General features: G+C 51.9%; 6 protein-coding genes across 6 annotated transcripts; 3 read left to right on the forward strand and 3 right to left on the reverse strand.

Annotated features, from left to right (window-relative positions):
* Window positions 1–836: 836 nt before the first annotated feature.
* On the reverse strand, window positions 837–3,352 carry BDV38DRAFT_200323 (transcription factor domain-containing protein). Its single transcript, XM_032052441.1, has 6 exons — window positions 3,258–3,352; window positions 2,514–3,200; window positions 2,287–2,450; window positions 2,041–2,217; window positions 1,626–1,961; window positions 837–1,559 (listed from the first exon to the last, which is right to left on the reverse strand). The coding sequence occupies exons 2-6, from the start codon at window positions 3,006–3,008 to the stop codon at window positions 923–925; spliced, it is 1,809 nt and encodes a 602-aa protein (XP_031908865.1). The 5' UTR covers window positions 3,009–3,200; window positions 3,258–3,352; the 3' UTR covers window positions 837–922.
* Window positions 3,353–4,188: 836 nt separating this feature from the next.
* Window positions 4,189–5,695, forward strand: BDV38DRAFT_199943 (uncharacterized protein). Its single transcript, XM_032052433.1, has one exon. It carries the CDS (start codon window positions 4,293–4,295, stop codon window positions 4,956–4,958), a length of 666 nt encoding a protein of 221 aa, XP_031908866.1. The 5' UTR covers window positions 4,189–4,292; the 3' UTR covers window positions 4,959–5,695.
* A 1-nt stretch (window position 5,696) lies between these two features.
* BDV38DRAFT_200147 (GIY-YIG nuclease family protein) lies at window positions 5,697–8,619 on the forward strand. The gene has a single exon (XM_032052437.1). The coding sequence runs from the start codon at window positions 6,263–6,265 to the stop codon at window positions 8,069–8,071; it is 1,809 nt and encodes a 602-aa protein (XP_031908867.1). The 5' UTR covers window positions 5,697–6,262; the 3' UTR covers window positions 8,072–8,619.
* A 285-nt stretch (window positions 8,620–8,904) lies between these two features.
* Window positions 8,905–11,111, reverse strand: gmdB (general amidase GmdB; the record flags this gene model as incomplete). Its single annotated transcript, XM_032062966.1, has 5 exons — window positions 10,466–11,111; window positions 10,122–10,401; window positions 9,210–10,069; window positions 9,070–9,157; window positions 8,905–9,017 (listed from the first exon to the last, which is right to left on the reverse strand). Exons 1-5 carry the CDS (start codon window positions 10,769–10,771, stop codon window positions 8,905–8,907), a joined length of 1,647 nt encoding a protein of 548 aa, XP_031908868.1. The 5' UTR covers window positions 10,772–11,111.
* BDV38DRAFT_274813 (DUF3237 domain-containing protein) lies at window positions 11,018–11,676 on the reverse strand (the record flags this gene model as incomplete). The annotated part of the gene is made up of 2 exons (XM_032057907.1): window positions 11,018–11,362; window positions 11,416–11,676. The coding sequence occupies 2 exons, from the start codon at window positions 11,674–11,676 to the stop codon at window positions 11,018–11,020; spliced, it is 606 nt and encodes a 201-aa protein (XP_031908869.1).
* Window positions 11,677–11,983: 307 nt separating this feature from the next.
* Window positions 11,984–13,956, forward strand: BDV38DRAFT_200008 (NAD(P)/FAD-dependent oxidoreductase). Its single transcript, XM_032052435.1, has 2 exons — window positions 11,984–12,865; window positions 12,924–13,956. The coding sequence occupies exons 1-2, from the start codon at window positions 12,230–12,232 to the stop codon at window positions 13,833–13,835; spliced, it is 1,548 nt and encodes a 515-aa protein (XP_031908870.1). The 5' UTR covers window positions 11,984–12,229; the 3' UTR covers window positions 13,836–13,956.
* Window positions 13,957–13,980: the final 24 nt, after the last annotated feature.

The raw sequence follows: 13,980 nt of genomic DNA on the forward strand, positions 1-13,980 counted from the left end.
TCGACTGTTTGCGGGGGACGACGGTGGATGTTCCTGACGTCATCCATTTGGCTTCGGCAGTCGGAAGATTTTCCGTTCCCGTGGCTGATGATCTTCCCGACGGGATCTCCGAGATAATCAAAATCCTCCTGCAACACCCACGGGACCATCATTGCTTAGCGGAGGGTCCGATGGGGATGTGATAAGACAACTTGATCAATCATCAATGGTTATCGGAAGTGTCTGATCTTATAATCTTACTCCGGGAGTAAGTTCTCTATGTATTCGTAGATTTCTAGAAGCCTCTAATTTACTTCCACCTGGAGTAGACACGAATATATATATATATATCTAGATATATATAGATACCTACATCTGATGTCCGTGAACACTACATCACATATGATACTTGGCATTCAACAACACACACTACATGGAGATTTATACGTCGATTGAACAGGGGCTCGAGTTGATACTCCACAGTCACCTTATGGAATGCGTATCATTAGGCTGATCATGGTACTACAATGGCCCATGATCCTAGAGTCCCCTCTGGCTCTTGCTTATTTGGACAGTGTCACGTGGTCCATCATTCCTTCTGCAGGTCACATGGAGTGGCCGTGATCGCATAATCGCGAGAATGTACTAGTGAGCTGGACCAACTACGAAGCACGCACACACCATTAAGTCCAATAATGACCGCGACACCACGTCGTCTCATTGGAGATCGTACAATGCGAGAAAGGGCTAATATACAAACGGCAGGACACATACAGGGAGAAGCAACGATCGCTAGACAACTGATGCATGTGAGGATACCGGTCTATACAGGCGAAATGCAGGTTGCCCAGGGAAGACAGATCATGGAGGGCTGATACATCAACTACGGATGAAGAACGGACCAAGGAGAGGGGGACGACGCCAGTGGCATGAGATAAGTCGATCACGACTCCCACCCGGCGTTCGGCGAGGACGGCCGACGCGAGTGGACAAGGTCGCCGTGCCCCAGACTCAGACGCTCATACTTTTCGAGCATGTCACGGACCCCCGAGGCCGTGTAGTTCCATGACTCGCTCGAGAAGCTTCCCCGATATCGTTCGAGCCCGTCGGCATAGTTGCCCCACCCATCCGGCAACTGGGACGACGAGTGGCGTCGAAACAGCTCCTTCACCTCGTCGGAGACCGCGTCCGACTGCAGGATCCGCTCCTCTTGGTGTCGCGATCGGACGGACTGGCGGAACATGTGGAACAGATGGCGGCCCACTTGGGACCGATTGGCCGTGATGGAGAAGGCACTCGTGAGCGAGAGGAAGTCGTGGCCGAGGACGTCAAAGGAAGGGTCATCGAGCATGGTGAAGAGCGCAAGCATCATGGCATAGGTAGCGAACTGATGAGCGCGCTCCATCCCGTATTCCTCACGATGAATCCGTGCGAGGGCCGAAATCTCGCGAGCGGATGTGAGGCTGATCGCGTGGGCAGATTCGTCCACGGTCCGTCGTTGCTCCTCGGACCCGAGAAAAAATGATTGGACGCCGAAGCCATCCCGCGCCAGGCCAATAAGGAGTACATGATACCGCATTCTAAATCCAGCAGTCCCCCCTGGTCAGTAAACGGTCGGTGCAGTGATGACCAGACGAGCAACGAACCTTAGCAGGAGGATATGCGGCGGTGATCTCTTGCCCGTCCGGAACTTGTCTGGGAGGGCATGCTCCCACTGGCGGAGCTTATTGTAGAACTCTTGTTTCTGTCGATATTGGTCCGCCCGGGTGGTGGTCTCATGGTAGAGGTGACGGGAGATATCACGGGCGAGATACGAGAGCTTGCAGGCTTCATCGAAATATTGACTGAGCCATGACTGTCGGGGTCTTTTGTCGGTCGGATACGGGACCCAGAGGTCGCCGGCACCGGTCTCGTTCGGGTCGATCCGGTCGAGACTGACGCTGGAGACCCGGCTGGGCTTCAAAAAGTTGGTATGGACCACCCTGTCGTCGCGGCGACATCAGTGTCGCGGATTCAGAAGGATTGAGAATTACCGACAGACATGAAGGGGGAGAGACCTACGTGTCGACCTGGAAGACACCCCACGCCGTTCGCTTCACGGAGGCGATCATTTCGTCGGACAGTTGCAATTTGCGGAGATCGAGCGGCTCCCGGTTGATGATGCCAAGTGCCTCCGCCATCTCGATCGCCAAATTGAGCATGGTATAGCCGAGATCATCCTCTCCCGACATGGCGTATCTAGTGCCCATCCGATGGACGGTTACGTTTACCCTCCAGATGATTCTCACAAGGGAAATGGCCACCTACCTTTCATATAAGAGTAACGCCCCTTGCAATGACGCTAGCCGGACCCCGCCATTCTTTTCTAGCTGATGGCTTGGGAGATATCGTTCCGCCTCGGCCAGGAAATTGCGTCCTTGGCTGGCGACATCTCCCGGCACGACATACGCTTCGGAGTATTGCGAATAATACTGTCCCATGCCGTGACGTCAGTATCACCCGGAACGAGCCAGGGGGAGCAGGAGAGTCCCTACGCATGCGTTTGCAAGAACAGCGTTGACGAGGAACGGGCTACAAAGGTCGGAGTCGACGTTTCCGAGGGTCATATGGCGAATGAATGCTTTCTGGTCAACGAACGCATAGAAGGGATAGTCCCACGTAAAATACAAGGACACTAGATGAGACACCAGATTGTCATCGTTCGTCACCGTCGTCCACGGTTTGGCTGGAACGCGGAAGGGTGTAATGTCACATAAGTAGTTAAGATCCATCACCGTGGGCCGAGATGGCGGTGCTCCACTGGACACATCCACCGTTTCCCGGAGGCGTTCGAGCCTACTGATGGCCTCGCCATCGTGATCGGAGACTTGGACTTCACTCAAGGTCTTGTCAATGTAAGACCGAAGTTGTTCTACGGACGAATCCGCCCGCAGCAGATCGAATAGGCCTTGGGCATGCGACTCGTCCAGCGATCGCATCACTTTTAATAAATCATGGAGCAGATCACGATGGTAACTCGGATGCTCCATCTGGCGTGTCGGTTCTGAGTCCAGAGAAAGAGGTGCTTCTCCGACTCCTCCGGGACACACAAGGGCTCCTTGACTAGATAGATGCTTTGGTCGACCACTACTTCATTGGATCTCCGTGTCAGTATCTCGCCCCTGATCTAAAGCGTGACACTCGGATGCCTGCATAGTCTCTGGCCCAGCTGTGTGCCCACGCTTCTCGTACGATGAGCGATCGGTGGGACGTTTCGCCTGTGGAAGATTCTGACTTACCGGGGATGTCCTTAGGGCAGGATTGCCCGCGAGTGAATGGCGAGGGTGATACTGTACTAATTTACACCGACCGTACATCAGGGAAGAAAAGCCAAAAGGGGGAAGGCGAGAGAAGGAAAAGAGAAGAAGAAGAGAAGGAAGAACATCCTCGTTCTTGTTCTCGGTCTCTTAGGGTTGAGCGCCGTGCCTGGAATGATGAATAATGACGTCACTGCCTCCTGCGCAGCGCAAACCCTCATTCGAAGAAATCTTTGCTTTGCCTTCAGGAGCAAAACTTCAAATTAGGGCTGATTAGTCAGTCTGGGCCACGGAAAACCAATAGGTGGTGAACCCCGAACCGACGACTACTACTACTAGTAGTACTATTGCTCAAACAGCTGAGCATGCAAAGTTCTCCCCTGTTAGGTATTCTTAGTGAGGGACGTCACTGGAGGTTTTCCCGCCGCAGAGTTAACAGGCTACCTGCTGCAGCCGTCAGGGTCATGGCGCTAAATTTAGAATGTGAACCCGGTCTCTTTGGGAATATGGTCGTTGCATCAAACGATAGTCACTGCGCTACTGCAGCTAGATGGTCGGATGTCACGGCCTGGACCTCGTATTGGGGTTCAGTTCAGGTTGGAGTCTGGGTGCCAGACGAGAAGGTGTTGGGTGATGCTGAGATAATTGTGACCAAGCTCCGTGCTGAAGAACCTGATGTTATTCCCCATTTGCCAAGACCCGGCATTCGCGGCGGTCGCGCCAATGGTTTGGGCGACCCAAAGACAATTGTCTCGCGCCCCTTTTCGTCTATTCGTTCGGTCTCAGCGGAAGAGGGTCTCGCTGGCTGACCTGCATCGCGCCAATGTCAGCCCTCGCCCTTTGGAGCCACTCGCTTCCCCAATTCTAGACTTGGTCACAAAAGCATTCAATGCTACCATGGATATCTATAAAAGGCGCCTGGATCGCTGCTCAGGGTTCCTGATCGCTCATCACAGTTTCCTCATCCTGCGCAGCCTCTCACTCATCTCACTCTAGACTACAATCCTCGCTGAAACCATGTTCTCGACCATCTTAACTAGCCTGTTGGCGCTCACCTCCTCGGTGACCGCTCGGTCTGTCGAGACCCGATCCCTCACTCCTCGCTCCATCACCCCTCCGGAAGGGTGTCCGATTCCGACATGGAAGGTCGACAATTTCCGCTGGTTCAATGGCTCCCACAGCTTGGACTGCATTCACAGCGAGGTCGACAAGAACGCGAAGGGCTGTCTCTGTGGCCGGGACTGGTGTGAGCCTAACCCGGATACGTGCAATGGCACCATGGTTAACGTGTGCTACACGGGCATGCCCAATTACCAGCCCTGGGGCTATGGCCCTCCCCAGACGCTGGCCATCGACTTTGAGGATGGCCTCCACTGCGGGGATACCTACATCGGGTACCGGGTGCACGACATTGCACATGGCGAGTCTAACTGCGGATATGCAGACCGCGGCCTGGGCCGGATCGTCTCGTTCTACGGCAACTCCAACGAGGGGAGCTCGACTGGTCATATGGACTACGTGCTGGGCGGTGGCCATGCGCTGGAGTGCGCCAATGGTAGCAAGATTACCTACTCCGGCAGCACCGATTTCACTTTGAACTGCATCCATGATGAGTTCTTCAATGCGACGTGCACTGCAGAGCCCTTTGAGGTTCCCGTGCTCAGTTACTCCTGGGTCAACTAAGTTCTCGCGAGGACCTTCCCTTGGTGTCCTGGGTCCCCTTTGGCGGCACGATGGAGACCCATCCTCGCCGCGCTGTGGCAATTGCGATCGGTTCAAACTCGTCGCACAGGATATCGGAGACCTTCCGTGGCTATGTTACATCCCGCGGCGTGGTTGCCCGGCGACCCCAACCTTTTTTTCTGACGAGATATGGTTCCACGATGAAACCACGAGCGATGTAAATAGAACTAAAATTTGAAATACTTATTTGGCAATGGAGACGATCCTGAAGAGACCCACCCGGCGTGACAGTGTATCAGAGGTTTTGGTGTAAATCTAGTATTTCGGGATGGGGAGCGGGGGTCCCGATCTTTCTTTCTGCTGCTAGCCACAGGAATGACCGTCGGTAGATTTTTGGTTGTGGATCAGATAAGAGCACTTGGCGGATCGAGAACCGAGATCCCAGGGTCCAGTGGCTAAGCCCTAGTACTTTGTTACCTGTGGTTGGATATTGCTGGGTTTGAAACCGGGGAAGGGCAATTAAATACAGTGGAACCTGTTAAAAAAAAAAAAAAAAGAAAGAAAGAGAGAGAGACAAGGAAGTCTCCAACAATAGGTGTACCTTGCATCCTTTTGCTATATCGTTTACCGGTTACTGCTGGAGTACAATGTTACCTTCCATAACGGGACTAGTAGGGGTGGAGCAACAAGACGAGACAAGGGAAAAAAAAAAAAAAAGGAGAGAAAAAAAGAGCAAGAAGAACTAAAAATAATCAACGACAACCTAAAGAACAGAAAAAGAGGGAGACATTGCCTCAGGCTCGTCTGAGAGACAAACGTTGCAAACAGAACATGACTCGCAAACGTGCCGATTCGGGCATAGCGACAGAGGACTTGTGATCCTTCTGCCGTCTTTCCATCTCCAATTGTACTGCTTCTTCGTTCTTAGTCTTGTTACATACCCCAGCTCAGCCACAGCGAAGCCAACGAGGAATATGCGCTAGGGATCAGAACGGGCAAAGTGCGCATGCAAAGATATGCGACCAGCGTTTGAACTACTATCCCCGTGACCTCGACATCCATGCTCCAAGCCATTTCCCTGCAGTAAACATGCCAGTAGCCTTGCTATCACGCAAGGCTCGGATCCGCAACACAGCCTTCTGTCATGGTAGGACACCGCCCTGGCTCTAAAATAGGGTATTCTGAGGAATACGTGACCCTGGTCGATCCGTGAATATAATAAGCCCCGACGTGCTGTTGTCGTGGTGATAATATTTCGTAAGTTACTAACTCACCCGCGTCGCTTGATAAGGCTTAGCCGACAAATGGCCGTCTCCACCCCATTACGCTCCTACCTGTACTCCGATAAGGATACACCGTTCTCTGACCTTTCCCCAGGTTCAGTCGGGAATTTTCCGGGCGATGAAAGCGACTCTGCTGCCAATCTTGTGGACGAGAGTCCTACGCGAGGCGTAGCGGTTCGACGGCAAGCGAAAGAGCTGTCGCGACGGAGCCAATCATCGCGCGCATGTGTCTCGACCAGAGACCAGACGGTCGAGGCTTACCTCCGTGAAGGGACGGAAGAAAGTCTGAACCGAAACCCACAGCGATCGCTCTTGGAGCATTGCTCCAGAGGATCGAAGGCACTCAATGGTTCACGCCCCATTTTGCGTACTAGTCAGACCTCCCCACGGCGACCAGCATGGATTCCGGAAAATGCACCCATAATAGAAATACCGGATGATGAGCCGGGTGAAAGGATTCCTTCAGTGGCCACCCATTGGGATGTCCCAACATCAACCAGTCACGCCCGAATCAATGGGCAAAACCTGATTTCGGTGTCTGCAGATAGCATGGAAACCGACTCAGTCGATCCGTCAGATGAAGAAACATATGAATCAGAGTCGCCATTCTCTGTAGCGAGTCAGAAAGAGACACCAAGGACGGACATTTCCGATGATGGATTAGAGCACAGACAAACTGGACCAGAATGTATCTCAGACCTGTGTAGCACCGAGGAAATCATATTCGCCATCCGCGATGTGATCTGCGGGTGGACCAGCCCTCAAGGAAAAGAATCCAAGAAAGGTTATGCATACATTTTTTATGATCCCTTGGCCCAGAGCCCATGCTATAAAATCGGACACTCAGGGAATGTGAAGGTGCGCACCCAACAGCATCAGAATCAATGTCGGCTACGGAGGTGGAGCTCCAAAAAAAGCCCTGCATTGCGAGACTATAAACTACTCGAGAGACTAGCACACGCCGAACTCAGAAATTTGCGGTGCAAGCCCAATTGCTTTTGTGGAGCGGAACACAGGGAGTACTTCTTGGGCGAGGCAGCGCATGGGCAGGATATTCTGGATTCTTGGTCGCGATGGCTTATAGAGAAGGACCCGTATAATGACGATGGGAACCTTAGGCCGTTCTGGGTTGACCGGCTAAATGTGCTTCTTGATGGTTATTCACGCCATTTTCACTGCACGGACCTTGAATGTAACAAACACCATTGCAGCAGCAATGCTTGCCAGGCGTGCCTCCGCGAAGGATGGCAGACGTTCATCGAGCCCACCGCCCAAGATATGTTCGAGTATGATTGTCGAATAAAAGTGCCTTTTGCCTGGGGTTGCTTGTTGTTACAGACCTGTTATGGTCGCTTCCCTTGCTATGAAACGGAGCTTGTCTGGATGAGTGACTCCATAGAATTTGTTTCTCGTACGTGGGATTCTGCGTCGAGTGTTCAGCTGATTTTGGTTCTGTTACTTGGAAAGGGTGTCTATCTCACGGTATGCTCGTTGTGGAACCACACGCTCGATATCTCCAGATTACTCGAGTTTTACTTGGCATGTGCTGCAGCTTATCGGCTGTTTGTCCTACCCACGGTTAACATGGATTCTGGTGATCAGACCTTGTCACAGGGAGTGAAAAGAACTACAGTGCCCACGAGGAAATCTGTGCGTGGGAGTTCAAAGTCACCTGGAATGACCACACCGGCCTCGAACCAATCCCAGAGGACATCTAAAACCACACGGAAGAAGTGGTTTCTCGGGGAGCTCACCAATACAAAGCTCTTTAATGATATAAACAGCCCCAAGAAGGAAACCAGCGATGGCATGAATGCAGTCACCGGGTGAAGGCTTCCAGAATCACTCTCAAATTCGGCCTGGACCGCCACCTACCAGGAGAGGAGCAACGCTATCCAAAGGGCATAACCTCCATCGAGGCTTCTCGTACATGTGACGCATTTTGAGGAAGGGCAGACTCGTGCCGAGCTGCGGCTATCATGCATAATCTGTTTTCTGCCACATGTCAAACTAACATAAGGAGTGACAGGGATGACAAACTACGTGCTATGGGGAGTGTTATCATGCTAACATGAGGAAATTCCGAATGGGATAGCTACGGTATTTTCAGGGTATACCTGTGCGATGTGCGGTCGTCTCTGTAGAGTAGACCAGCGGCTCTTACCCATGCCATCCAGGTACCAGGGTCCGGGACCCCAGATAGCGACTCTACCTGTCCCTGCACGACATTCCATCGGGCCTTATAAGGCGCTGAAGATGACCTATATTAGTGTTGCCTCTGTAAAGGCTGATGATGATGAATATGTGCGGCAAGACGAGGCACGACGGGACAATTGACGGCTTCCCAATCACCCACAGAGTATCCCTTCGGGACTGGGCTTAGCCAACTCATACGAAAGGCTTTCTGGCCGTAGAACCACCTTATGTGATGCAAATTTCGCACTCAAGATTTGGTTTCCGTTTTTCAGATAAAGATATAATCAAAACAGTCCACTGAGATAAATACACCCAATGATAGAGAACTGCGGCTTCCGTCTTGATATGTCCACACTGCAATTATCCGGTATCCTTCCAATGTTATGGTTTGTGGGTTGACACCATTGTATTCTAAATTCACGTTCTAACACCTGATCACCTGTGACATCTTCTAAAAAACTATTTAGTTACCGAATGTCTTTGTCGATCAATCGGGAAAAGAGAAGGCATTTCTCATCTTGGTGGCGAGGCGTTACGATTTGAAGAGCACATGGAGCTCCATCGACGGAGTCAGGTTCATCTAGAATGAGTTAACATATCATCATCCGCTGGTCTCTGGGGTGGGAACCTACAGCTCGGCTGAACTCCGTCATGTATTGGCATAGGGTCTGGATCAAGCGACTTCGAAGCTTTGCTGTACGGCAAAATGCACGCAGGGTACTGCAAGCCGTTAGAGAGAGACAGATCTCAGCGTACACAGTTGCGAACTTACATCCAGAAGGTTCCAGATGACCGTGTACGGCGGCCACCCATATGTATCATGGGGCGTGGCTGTATTCTGGGCTCCAGGTGTTAACAGAACATCTATGTCGTGTTGGACCCATGTCCTGCACCATTCTTCAGCGTAAGCCTTTTTCGCGTTATGGAGTCCGTCAATTTTCTCAAAGATCCCCAGTTCCTGATCTACAGGAAATGGCCCAGTGAACATGGGATTGGCTAATTTCGCGACTGATGTCACTAATGGCTCTCCACTGGCGACGATATGATCGACGTGTGGTCCATAAGTGAAATATTGAAAAGCTAGACGACTCGCGTATGCAACGCCTCGTGAAGGCACATGTGCCAGCCGCACTATTCTATGTCCTTTTTTAGCTAGTGCAGTGATTGCCGACTCCATTGCTCGGCGCACTGGAGGATGGATTGGGAATTCAGGGTCCTCGCCGAGGACTCCGATGGTTAATAACGAGGGCAATTTCAATGTCGTCACCCAAGGCGACCCAATTGTACTCACGTCATATCGCCAGGGCTCAGCTTTGAGGATAGTTGACATGAACAACTCAATGTCATCTAATGACTGAGCCAGTGGCCCTGCCGCGGGCTTTATGCCGGGCACGCCTTCGATTGCCCCTGACACCTGTCCGCCGAATGGAATACGGTCTGCGGTGGGTTTAAACCCATAAACACCGCAGCACAGCGACGGAATTCGGATAGACCCTGCGATATCAGTTCCAACGCCGAGGATTGAGCCCCGGAAGGCCACGAGAGCTCCTTCACCACCGGAGGAGCCTCCGGCCGTCAGGCTTGTATTGTGTGGGTTCAATGTGCGACCGTAGATGTTATTCTCTGAATCGCCTGTCTAAGCATAAAGTGTCAGATAAGATAATCCAAGACCTCGAAAGGGCACCTACCATCATCGTCTGCGGAATATTGGTCTTAACATAAAGGACTGCACCTAAGTCGAGTAAGAGATCCACCAGAGCAGAGTTTGTCTCCGCCGGTGGGTTCTCCAAGAATGAGACATATCCCACCGTACTTTGAATCCCCTTGATGCAGAAGCTATCTTTGAGACTGATTGGTAAGCCGTGCAAGGGGCCCATAACCCGTTTCTCTCGCTTCAGATAATCATCCAGGTATTGTGCACGCTCGAGCGCTCTGTCGAAGAAATGTTCTGTCAGACATGACGTCTGGAGGCAGCCATCAGTATCACGGGTCGTCCTACAAGACATTGACCGGGTCGATTGCGCCTACCAATTGCTGGGCTATGGCTGCCCGTTTGCAGAAAGCCGTGGTCACTGCGAGCGAGGTCACCTCACCCCAGGCAAGCTTCTGCAGCAACTGTGCCGCAGTGTAATGTTCAGTGATATCCAACTCTTCGTCGGAGAGAAGTCCACTATGACGTGGGATGTCCGCTTCTACGAGGTGGCCATTTGATGGGAGCGTGGATAGAAATGTGGCATTCAGACGCCAGTCTTGGGGAATTTGTAGCTCCAGTTGTTCGCGCTTCTCCGCCACCCTGGTCTCCCAGTTGCACTTTGTCGCAGGAATTTCGCCCATCTCTGTTAGCCAGTGTCAGTGATGTGAAGATACAAGGTCCGGATCAAGACAATCTATATAGCCGAATGGCCTTAGCGCCAAGTTGCTCCGCATGAGGAGAACATCTACACTACTCCGGAGCACAATCCTTTGCCGGCCGAAGCGCGTCTACCTTCCCCATTGGGATGATTATACCTCGGTTTATCGATTACGGGCTTATCTGAGGAGATATGGAGGCAATTTCTTGATAACATAGTGATGTATTGATTAACAGGCATTCCTCCGTGCTATCACGTCCTCTGGCTGAGAATCTTCGAAATTGGTCAAGTAATAGGCATCGATCAGGATGCGATCGTTCTCGCAGCTCATAACTCCAACACACACTAAGCCGTTCAACCAGTTGTACTTCCCTGGGCCTGTTTCAATTCGCAGGTGTGAGAAGAATTCCACGTCATCTTGGGTCACAGTGGGAGGAGGCCGAAGGGTTGGGTCTTTCTCGACCTGTTTCGCATACTCGGTGCCTGGACCAGGACGGTAGAGACCGTGCGCCCGGATGTAGAGATAACAGTCATCGTCGGTTTTGACCGTATAATGTGCATCGAGGGTCATGGACTAAAGAATCGTATTAGTTTTACTGGGTGGATCCTGGGGAATGAGAAGCTTACGTGGGTCCCTTCAATGACCGTTGCCCAGTCTGCTCCTCCCGGAAGGACCGTCCCTGATATCGACGGCCCTCTAAAGGTCCCGCCGGCAATATTCGCAACGCTCCGGATCACTCCAGCCCCGTGAGGCGCCCCGACGTCAATTTCCTGGGGATCAATGTCGCACTCCAGACGATAAATAAATGACAGCCTAGGTCGTCGCATGGGTGGGCTATTGGGGTAAAAGTCATTGCCCGGGGAGTCCGTGGGCTTCGACAAAGTCATGTTGGCCGTTCTGGGCAGCGTCCTTGATTTAGAGATCGATCGAAATGGGTGATTTTGCATTCACAACGCCTGCTCTTAATCTGCTATTTTATAGACTGGTAGGGGGTGCCTGGAATGAAGCGGATGGCTGGCACATTGCCTGATGCCGATATCAAGGCATACGAGATCTTCATTGGCTATAAGCGGAAGGTCGACGCCCGCGCTATGTGGCGGCAATGATCGACGGGAGCTGGTCTCTCCACCCCCACTTGGAGTCATAACACGTCCAGAAAGGCAGGTTGACGCCAGATAGCTGAAGGTGAAGGGCCTCGGCCGATATCATTAGCCTAGAATGAGATGCCGATACACTGCCGTGGTGCTGGCGAACCGCCGCGGATTGTCCGACAATAGGCGTGAAGACAGGGAACATGAGATGAAATAAATCATCATGTTCTGTGTGATATACTGCGGCTTGCCTCTATAACCTTGTAATCAGTAACACTTCACCTCTTCTCTGGGTCGTGCTTGATATTCTGCATCCTTTTCCGGGGTCACTATTTCTAAGGTTTCTATCATGGCATTCGTACAGGCTCTCCTCGCCGACCCTGGCATTCCCATTAAGGACAGGCAAGATGCCCTCCACCGTGTTCTCGCCGATCCAGGAATACCAGGACCACTCCGTGAGAGCACCTCTTCCTTTTGGTTCAAGGATCCGCACCCGCAGCTGGCCAACATGCAATCGCCTGACCTGCCTCAAGAGGCTGATGTTGTGATCATTGGGTCTGGTATCACAGGTGCTTCGGTTGCACGCACCCTGCTGGAGGAATCTGATCGACTAGGTAAGATCAATAAGGGGAGACCTGCAGTTGTAATGCTTGAAGCACGAGACACTTGCACTGGCGCAACGGGCCGCAATGGAGGCCATATTCTGGAGACGGTTGAAGAGTTTCCCGATTGGGAAGCACACCATGGACTGGAAGCGGCTAAGGCACTGACGCGGTTCCGGCTGGCCCATCTGGAGGAGATACTGGCGGTTGTGGACAAGTATGGATTAACAAAGGAAACGCAGGCGAGAAAAGTGGAGTTTCTCAGTGTGTACTTCGATGAAGAAAGGTGGCGTGACGCAGTGCAACGCATCAAACGGTTCAAGAAGTGCATGCCTACAGAGTCAACCCAATGGAAATTACTTGAGAAGAGCGAGATCCCCAAGGTTTGTTACAGCCTTGTACTATTGAAAGAGTGCTTGAAGGTTGACGATACACTTTCAGGAATGGTGCCTTCCCCATGCTATTGGCGTTGTTGCCGGACCAGCTGGAGCCCTGTGGCCTTACAAACTGGTCACCGGTGTGCTAGAAGAACTGCGACGAAAATACCCAGGAAACTTTCTAATCGAGACCAACACACCGGTGGTCCAAGTCTCGACTGACGCCACCTCATCTTTACGGTATGCCGTACAGACGCCAAGAGGAACCCTGCGCGCTCGGAATGTTATCCACTGTACCAACGCTCATGTGGGACACCTTGCCCCTGAACTAAGAGGTCACGTTTACCCTGTTCGAGGACAGATGTCCGCCCAAAACCCGGGCTCTAAATTCATTTGTCAAGCAACAGAGCATTCGTGGCTCTTTAACTACGACCACGGTTTCGATTACCTGACACAATTGCCCCCTGTAGGCGAGTCTAGTGGAAAGATGATGCTTGGTGGTGGCTTTGCTCAAGGTCGAAACGGCGGGCTTGCCGATCTGGGTATCGCAACCGACTCTGAACTGAGCCTGCCTTGCAATATTCATCTGTCCGGTGTGTTAAGTGCGGTCTTCGGCCATGAGAATTGGGGTCACGTTGCAGGCTCTTGTGTGGAACATATGTGGACGGGAAATATGGGATTCAGTAGCGATGGCCTTCCGTGGGTCGGACAGCTACCATCGTCTGTGAGCCATGCTGCAGAAACGACAAAGGCTGACGGGGCTCAGTGGGTCTGCTGTGGATTTAGCGGAGAAGGTATGGTGCAGGCCTGGTTAAGTGGGACGGCTGTGGCACAGATGGTGTTGGCCAGCGATCGAGAGCACCAGTTGAAGCCTGACTATCCATCTTGGTTCCCAGAGCAGATGCTGCTTACGGAAGAGAGACTGAAGAAAGCAGGGTTGACACAAATTGTTGGCGACAGGGCCTCAAATTTGTAACGCTGGTGCATCGAATGTTAGCCGGTCAAATACAGATTGGATCGATCACTTCTCAATTTAACTACCCTCTATTCCCACAGTATATCAAATGACTATTGCACTTGATATTCTATTATAGAAGTGAATATCACCATACATAAATACT

Source organism: Aspergillus pseudotamarii, assembly GCF_009193445.1.
Source record: "Aspergillus pseudotamarii strain CBS 117625 unplaced genomic scaffold BDV38scaffold_76, whole genome shotgun sequence".
Classification (NCBI taxonomy): Eukaryota; Fungi; Ascomycota; class Eurotiomycetes; order Eurotiales; family Aspergillaceae; genus Aspergillus; species Aspergillus pseudotamarii.